At 33.1% G+C, this 9,120-nt stretch overlaps 2 protein-coding genes across 2 annotated transcripts; both read right to left on the reverse strand.

The window, feature by feature from the left end:
* Positions 1 to 580: 580 nt before the first annotated feature.
* Positions 581 to 1,705, reverse strand: LOC119642706 (equilibrative nucleoside transporter 1-like). Its single transcript, XM_038041970.1, has 2 exons — positions 1,451 to 1,705; positions 581 to 1,160 (listed from the first exon to the last, which is right to left on the reverse strand). Exons 1-2 carry the CDS (start codon positions 1,660 to 1,662, stop codon positions 1,016 to 1,018), a joined length of 357 nt encoding a protein of 118 aa, XP_037897898.1. The 5' UTR covers positions 1,663 to 1,705; the 3' UTR covers positions 581 to 1,015.
* A 708-nt stretch (positions 1,706 to 2,413) lies between these two features.
* On the reverse strand, positions 2,414 to 5,384 carry LOC119642687 (myosin regulatory light chain 2-like). The gene is made up of 3 exons (XM_038041919.1): positions 5,380 to 5,384; positions 3,041 to 3,389; positions 2,414 to 2,946 (listed from the first exon to the last, which is right to left on the reverse strand). Exons 1-3 carry the CDS (start codon positions 5,382 to 5,384, stop codon positions 2,521 to 2,523), a joined length of 780 nt encoding a protein of 259 aa, XP_037897847.1. The 3' UTR covers positions 2,414 to 2,520.
* Positions 5,385 to 9,120: the final 3,736 nt, after the last annotated feature.

Here is a 9,120-nt window from a genome sequence, read left to right on the forward strand (position 1 = left end):
TTTATATTTTTGATACATTTATATAAAAAAGATTATATATTACATTTTAACCAAACCATTTGTTTGAATATATATGGAAAGAGAATATTCTTTTTTTTTTGAAAATAGTTCTTTTCTCCCTATTTTCTGATTGTGTTGGGAGTATAGAGGCGATCACCTCTAATCGGCCATGCATGCCTTCACATACTCTTACCAATTGGTGATATACCCACTAGGCTGCGGCCACCCCTTTCCTATTATGTTTTCTTTCCTTTCTTCTTCCTAGCCGTCACCGTGTTACACTAATAAGGGGTCACTCGGGACATCCACGGAGTTACTGGTAATATTAAAAGAAAAACAACTTTAAATGGGGCTGATACTCTCTCAGTTCTAATTCAGTTCTCAATTCTCCTCTTAGTAAATTATTTCAACTCTTCAGTCAAAAAAACATTTTTACATCTCCAATATGTTCAAAGGAAAACCATAGTGTCTTCTCCTCTCTTCACTTCACTGAAATTGTTTTCCAATTGAAGTCATTCACAAATAACGTTAGGTATGATTATGATACGAGCATCAAGACAAAAACGTGATTTTGAAAAAATATATTTATTATAGTGTTTTTTTGTGAATAAAAATTTATAACAAAGATACACTTAATGCTTAAAAGTTACGCACTTTTTGTAGAACAAATAAATAGAAAAATGTTTATATAAAATATTTAATAAATACAAAATAGATTAGAAATAGGCTTATTTTGGTGCATTCGCTTCTGGTGATGGTCATTATTTTAATTTGAGAGGTATTGATGTTACATGAATTTAGTCTTTCGTTCTATTTCTTCTTTTTAACATGGATTATTATTAGGCTAAACAACGAAAAATAGTAGGTGATCCTAAATAAAATTTAACAATTATGATTTTGTTGTTGTTGTTGTTGTTATTTCCACCTCTGCGGAATAGTCCTGATTAATAATTGTATTAAAACATAAAAATTTATTATTTTCTCGATTCGAACAATTTTGAGAAATGATTTTAATTTAAAAAATTACAAAGTATGGAAATAGAAAGGAAAAAAGAATCCCCGAAAATATTCCAGTTATTAACATAGCGGCTGCAAACATTCCCGCTGTTGTTTGGTATTTCGGAGATACCGTTTTTGGAGCGTACATCATGCCGAGCGAACTGAAATATAAACCGAAATAATTTACATATATCAGAAATATTTAATTTTTTATACTAATAATATATATATATAAAAAAAATTTGGAAATATTCTGGCATTAAAGTCCGCAAATTTTGCAAAATAATGTGAGGGGGAAAGTGGGAAAGAGCGAGAGAGGGGGGAGGGGAGAAATAATATTTGAAACTGTTCGATAACAGTTCTCAGACCTTCCTTTAAGCCTTCGTCTTTCCTTACAATTTCTTTACATTTTCAAGCAATATTTTTGAAAAGTCCTAGGCATTTTAATTACCTTAAATAGCCGGAACTGAACGACATGACTACCGCAATAATCCAATAGATCAATTCGTTTGTTATTAAAATTGGCAGTGTTCTCTGCACACCTTTTGGTAAATAGTTGCAGAACAAGAATAATGGCAAAAATGCACCACGCATTGAAACAGGAATCCATAAATATTTTGGCTTAGGCCATTGTACCCACGACGTAGCTAAGCTTCCGAGCATAGCAAATAAATTAAATGTCAAGAAACATGTTATTGATGTAAAAAGTTGAAATGTATCGTGAAATCGTAATTTAATTTCAACAATACATTAAATTGACATATATATAACGATATCTTAAATTTTAATTTTTTGTTTGTTCTTCTTGTTATCTATTATCATATATATAAATTAATAAAAACTGTGCCTTTTATTATTATTATTATAGATTAATGTATAATAGTTTCTCAAATCATTCCTCAACAAAACATCAAAACATTTATAACAAAAAAATAAATAAATAAAAAAACAGATTCAAAAACAACCCCTTTACTTTACTATTACAAGTAAATGAAGTAAATGGTGAGAAAAGAAGAGAAAAAAAGTGTTTTGTTCAAATTTTCCTCTATTTAGTCTTTTTCATTTTTTTTTCATATATAATATTTTTAATTAATAATTATAAAAAAAAACATAAAAAAAATTCCAAAAAAGAGAAAAATTAACTACAAGTTCGCCTGTTGAAAGACCCACTTTTGTTGTGTCACTGCTCTTTTTCCTTCTTTTACCATCTCCGTAGCAGAAAATTCTGTTCTTGCCTTCTAGTCTTCAAATTTTGCTGACGATGATTTGTTTCAAGTTTTTCTTTCTTTGTTTAAAAATTCATTTTGTTTTTTATTTTTCATATATTAAAACAAAAAAAGTTTTTCGTCATATTTTTTTTTTAATATTTTTTTAATTTTTTTTTTCAAAGTTCTTATCAAGTGTTTTCTTTTCTTTTTTTTTTTTTTCTTTTTAATTGGAAGTGCTTGGCTTATTTGGGTTTTCTTCTCAAGTGTACAAAAAAAAAAAAAAAAAAAAATGTAATCGTTGTTCGTGTTTGATTTAAGCACCTTCCTCGCCTTCTTCTTCCTCTTCCTTGCCGGTAAGCATAGAAATCAAAGCACCGGTATCGATTTGATTTTTATCATCGATAATCATTTGATCGAAAGCATCATCGACTTCTTTCATGGTGAATTTATCACCGAAATTCATTAACATTTCACGGAATTTATCACCATCAATGAGACCGTCATTATCGAAACATTTAAAAGCGGCAATAACAACTTCATCTTCATCGTTAGCACCGGAGGTAGCCATACGGTTTGCGAACAAGGTTAACAATTGTGTGAAATTAATCGGGCCAGAGGCTTCACCTAACATGGCATCCAACTCCTTGTCGCTGGCAATTTTACCTACCGAATCGAAAGCGGCACGCAAATCGTTCTTGCCAATAATGCCGTCTTTGTCAGTATCCATAAGTTGGAAAGCCTAATCAACACAATCGATGTATTTAATATATTCTCTTACTTATATATCGTCTGCTAATTTTTCGCTAAGCTTAAGCTAATCTACGGGTACTTACTTCTTTGAATTCGGTAATTTGTTTTTGCGAGAAAACTGAGAATACAGAAGATCCGGCACGTTGCTTTGATCTTTTCGAGCCACGGCTACCGCCCGATGCCCTCTTTGAACCAGTTGTTGAAGCTGGTGCAGGAGTGGCGGCTGGGGCGGGAGTTGCTGTCTCAGATGGAGCCTCAGAGGCGGTTTCGGAAGTACCTCCCTCCTCTTTGGTCTTCTTCTTCTTAACCTTCTTCTTCTCATCGGCCTTTTCGGGAAAAGAAGTTAAATTAACGCAGAAAAAAAAAACAAAAAATAGGACATTTTGCTTACATTTAAAATTTATAAAAGGATTACGTTCTGCTAGGTAGATACTTTAAACTTCATCTAAATTTGGTTACTATTAGCTTCTCGCATTTTTACAATCAACTCTACTTGTACTGTTGTGATTAATTCAAAATTTTATTAGCTCACATTGCTTTCCTTTGGCTTACTTTAAATGCAGGGTATAAATAGCAAGTTGTTTGCCCGATTTCGATAAAATCTGACACCTAATATTTACACCTCTGTTTGTTATAATTAAGTTTTCCGAATTTTAAACAGCAATGTCCTTCTAATCTCGAAATAAGTCGTTATATTAACCCTTTCCACTTCAATGTCGACTCGATATTACATTATTTAAAATAATCAAATTAAACACACGGTTGTGGGTCACGGCTCATTTCGCTTAATACAAATACTCACTTAACGACTTTTCAAAATAAGGCGTCTGGATGCTTGGAAAGGGTCGAAAAAGAAGTCTAATCCGAATGGTTTGGAATAACACTCGTCCTTGGACTAAAATACGTTAGTGCACCAAATTCCATCAAAATATCTGTGGGTTCAATACACGCACATAAGACGGACGGACGAAGAGGTAATGTTATTTTAATTCAGGAAGTGATTCGAAATCGATGAGTGTAATAAAATTCGGGTTTATCTCGACATCTTCTGAGCATCGTATACATCCCCATAAATCTACATAACAGGGTATAATTATGAAATATTTTTTTCGCCCCTTCCATACGCTAAACGTTTCATATTCCGAATATTTACAGTTAGCGGTAAGCAGAAACAACAAAAAGAAATAAGGAGTGCAAACGGTTAAGGACCTAAAAATGAAGGAAAAATTCAACATAAGTGTTATGAAATTTACGGCGCACGCTTTAAAATAAAAATTCTATGCAAAGAAAGTCTCGTCTTCTTGCTGCATAGTAGACTCAACAGAAAAACCAATTGTACCCGCCAGTGGTGGGTAGCCGTAGCGTATGGTTTGCGCTCTTAAGTAGAGTAACGAGCACGATTTTTTAAAGCATTTAATTTTTTTTTCTAATTTTTATGTAAACATTGAATAACTGCAGGCATGACCGTTGTTAAATGTTTCTTAAGCAATATATGCCTGAAAATGTTTAGAGAAATTTGAAAAAATTTTCGCGTGCGCTACTTTAACACCTAAGGACACGGATTTTATCTAACGATTATCTTCATACATAGATTTTTGCACCGTTAAACAAAATAACATATGTTAGTCCTATGTCCTTAGCAATGAAAATAAATAAAATCTTCTTGTTGTAAATATTTCAATATTTCAATACGATCGCAGTTTACAAAAGTAGAAACATAGCAGAGCGAAAACTTATTAGGTATAAAGATCGCTACGCCACCGCCAGAGAAGTGTTGGGATTACGATCGAATCTAATTTGTTGAAATTTTTGATTGAAAATGGAGCATGCGATTTAAGAAAATTTTGGGAAGGCATTGGCACAGTAACGGTTTTGTTCGAGTTGTTTAAGTTTATAACGGACACTGGTGCAATTGAGTTGAATTATCTTCATTATTCACAAAACGAACTAGAGGAGGATCGCTGATTAAGAATAGTATTTTGAAGATCTCGACTTAAGCTTGTGGAAGAGGTTATACTACAGTTCGATTTGGAAGTTGTTTGAAATTTACTTTGCTCCGAATTTACGGCAGTTTTCTCTTATAAATGCGATTCTAGGTAATTTATACTAACTCAGAAAAACTAATACACCAAACGAAACATGAGCATTGCATATTTAACGTAAGCTCTTTCGCTTCCGTGTAATTTGAAATTCATGGGAGAGTGTATTTAATAGTTGTTCTGAATACATGATTCCAAAACACCGATAGTCAATCAACACTAAAAGCCATCGCATACCTGATCCCAAACCAAACGAAAAGCGAAAACCTACGCTAGCTTTCGGATCCCTATTTACCCCCATATTGTTGAATATATTAAATTTATTGTTTAAACTGCTGCCGTCGGATTTCCTTCCTAATATTTTTAGGTGAATTGGATTTTACCTCATTAATACACCGTCCCCAGTGCTCTATAACCCTTTTCCATCGGTTCAAGTTCCAGTCTTGCCGGGTGCGCATTTAGATAGCCACTTGAGACAGATCTTATTCGTATTATATCATCCGTCATTGAGTCATCCCACATCTCGATGTATGCGGATGACGTTAAACTGTTCACCGTTTTCAAAATTGATCATTATTGTGTTCTTCACAATTAGGCTTAAATAAAGTGGCTAAAAAATATTCAATTGACTTTTTAACATTAAGCTTAAATAATTGTAAAAAATTATCGTTCTCAAGAAGTTTGCTGACAAGTGGTTATTTCATTAAGCCACATAAAATAGGGAGCTTAGAGACTTTTCTTAATGCTGGGACGTTGTTTGTTAATAACCTTCTTCCTAATTTACACATGGATTTAAGTTTTAAAATGGATCTGTGATTATCTTTATTTCTCCATATAACGCCTTATTTTGAAAATTGAAGTTTTAAAAATGTTCTCACAAAACTCGGTTTGCAATAGTAGTTCGTCCTTTGAAATTGATACGAAATATTTGCTTTGGCCCGGGCGATTGTTGAATCTCTTCTCATATAACCGTTCGTACCAGAATTGAATGTTTTATAGTACGAAGGTATAATTTCTAATAGAAAAGAAGTATACTATTTAATATTTCCATAATAGTAAGTTTCATTGAAATCAATCTTAGCCAATTTCAGCCATGTCGGTCTGTTTTTTGGGTATCACATCATATAAACATCCTCAAAAAACGTAGACCTTTATATGTTTTATTGTTAATGTTTTATAATGAAAAGCCGGAGAGTTTAAACTTTTAGTCAGGACAGACCCTACGGACTAGCCACTATTTTATATTACATGGACAAACGGTCTAGTTATAATTGATTTAAGACAAATAATACAATTTATAAATAAATAATATTGTAGGAATCACATAGGTCATTACAAAATAATTATAACCTATTTACAAATGAAACCGAAGCCGGGAAGTTAACCCTTGGTAAATAAAAGTACAAGATTTCAGACAAGGAAATGTTTAATCCTTATAAATAAATGCAAATTTGATCCGATATATCAATTGCTCTCGTTGTATTGTAAAATATGTTCACATGAAGTTGTGGATAATAGTGTAATGTTGATAATAAGAGGACAGGCATATTTTTGATAGATAGCTTATTAACGTTGTAATGTTTATGCTTTTTATTTATATTTTATTTAAATATTAACTTATTATAGATTACACTGCGTTTTGTATTATATATTACCACTTAAATAAAGTGTACGTAAGCTGCCTAAGAATGCACGACATAATTTTAGTTTTAGGGGGTTTAATTTAGTTTGGAATTCATATAAAGACTTTGGACCACTCATTTCTCTCTTCTACCATTCAATATTTGCAGAATTTTTTGATGGATTTTGCGATTCATGTCCTTATCAGCTGAACGCTATTTATACCTACTTATGTTATAACAATATCGCCAGTTCGTATTTGGAAATTTAGAAAAAGCTTCCATATGCTGCTTCTGAGGCCGTTCCTGGTATATCTTGTGAATGTTGAACGGATTATCTGGTACGGTTTAACATACTCTTAAAAGTTCCTCGCAATAGAATAGCCAGACTATCTAAAAAACTTAAATGGACTAGTTCCCGGCTTACATTATTCCGGCGCAAAATATGATTTTTGTCTGCTAAAAACAAATGCTACTCGAACTATTTACTTAAAACAAGAAAGCAATTTTACATTGGCCTGAAGAATCTGCGCAAATTAATCGATTCGAGACGTAAAGTTACAACTTTCTCTGCGGTGATAGGTTATGGACACTATAGAAATCTCAAAAGCGTCTGTTATAAATGCCCCTTTCCCTGACTTTTTTCAATAATCTTACGCTACGGTTGACATTCAACGCAACATTGTCTATAGAATCCTTCCATGTTTTTCCGTTTATTACATTTTTGATCGAAGAAGAAGTACGATGGCGTTCTCGAACTTTTCAGGCCCAGACGGAATTAATACTTATATTTTCAGAACTTCTTTGCATTCTTCTTATGTCTGTCTTTAATAATGAAGTAATAGCTACCTGCCATACCTGTAGAAACCGAGCTACATTATCCCATTGTATAAAAGTTTTTCCAAGAGCATATACAAAAAATGTATCTCTCACAAATTATCAGCTTCATAATTGTTTACACTGAAATTCCCTTCTGCGAATATAGTTTGCTGACATGTCTGGTTAATTGCCTTGTATGCAAATCTATGTATGTACACAAGCTTACAGGTGTTCAAAGTTAAATGTGAGGAGACATGGTCAGGCAATGTGGGTAAATGTAGATACGGATGCGGACCCTTAATCTTCTACATGTGCATAATATTATATACTATCATTTGCTCTTATAAAATACTCTTGGAAGATATACGATATATACGGAGGAATCAGATATAGGCATCCATGGAAGTGTATGTGAAATCATGAATGTGAGTACATATGTATATTTATTTATTTATTTGTTTATTCCACTTATACAAGAAACTCAACTAAAACAAAATGGCAGTCGAGTTCAATTGACTCTTAAGTAAATCTTAAAATTAATTAATATTAAAACTTAGTATAAGTACAATAAAACAAATAAGAAGGAAAAAAAAAGCATGTACACAACTAGCATAGAGCCACGCCCACAACTGGTACAGGACCAAATTGCAAGTGAACCCCTAAGTCATCGCAAACATGCATAAGCTTGGCAACCGATAATAGCTAACAACAATTAGCTTTCGACTCATAATAATTTTTTAAGATTAAAAGTTAATTCAAATACGACATAGGTAAATTGCGCGTATTAAGCAATTTTGCTTTAATGGACTTTAAAGAGTCAGTTCATGAGAATAAGTGATAGACGTCATTTAGGTTCTTGCAAACAACTCTGAGCGGGTTAAACAGTTCGTAATTATATTTGTATTGATTAAACTTAACCAAGATAAAGTGCCTGGAGAAGCGGTTAGGAACACCAAGTAATGCAGGCGAGTCAATACCACCATTTATTACTTTGATTACGAAGGAAACGCCAAGAACAAACCTACGTTTCTCAAGAGACGATAAGGACAGCAGAAGCAATCTATTTTCATAGGGAGGAAGAGAGGCAATCGAATCCCAACCCAAGTTTCCAAACAGCTAGAATTGCTTTTGAACAGATTCAAATGAAGGAGACCACACAACAGAGGCATACTCGAGTATGGGTCTAACCAAACACATGTACAGCCCTTTCGTAATGTAGGAATCATCAAGCTCTTTGAACCACCTTTTTATAAAACCAAGCGCGGATCTAGCTTTGCTTATCGAGAGCTCTATATGCAAGTTGAAACGTAACCTATGGTCAAACAGAACGCCTAAATCTGTGATTGAATCGACATCCTCAAACTTATGCGAATCTATGAAATACTGAGTGATGAATGACTTTCTTCTTCAGAAAGAAAGCTTCTTACATTTACTAAGATTTAGTTTCAGAAGATTCAAAGAGCACCATGCAACCAAATTGTTCAAATCACTTTGAAGATGATGTGATTGCGATTCTACGGAAAAGGAAGAAAACAGTTTCACATCATCAGCATACATTAGGATCTCGCTGAATTTAATCACGGAGGGCAAATCATTGATGTATAAATTAAATAAAAAGGGTCCTAAGTGGCTACCTTGAGGTACGCCAGACGTCACAGGGAATTCATCCGAGGTAATGAGCTTAAA

The sequence above is a fragment of the Glossina fuscipes genome, unplaced genomic scaffold, assembly GCF_014805625.2.
Source record: "Glossina fuscipes isolate IAEA_lab_2018 unplaced genomic scaffold, Yale_Gfus_2 241, whole genome shotgun sequence".
NCBI classification, from domain to species: Eukaryota; Metazoa; Arthropoda; class Insecta; order Diptera; family Glossinidae; genus Glossina; species Glossina fuscipes.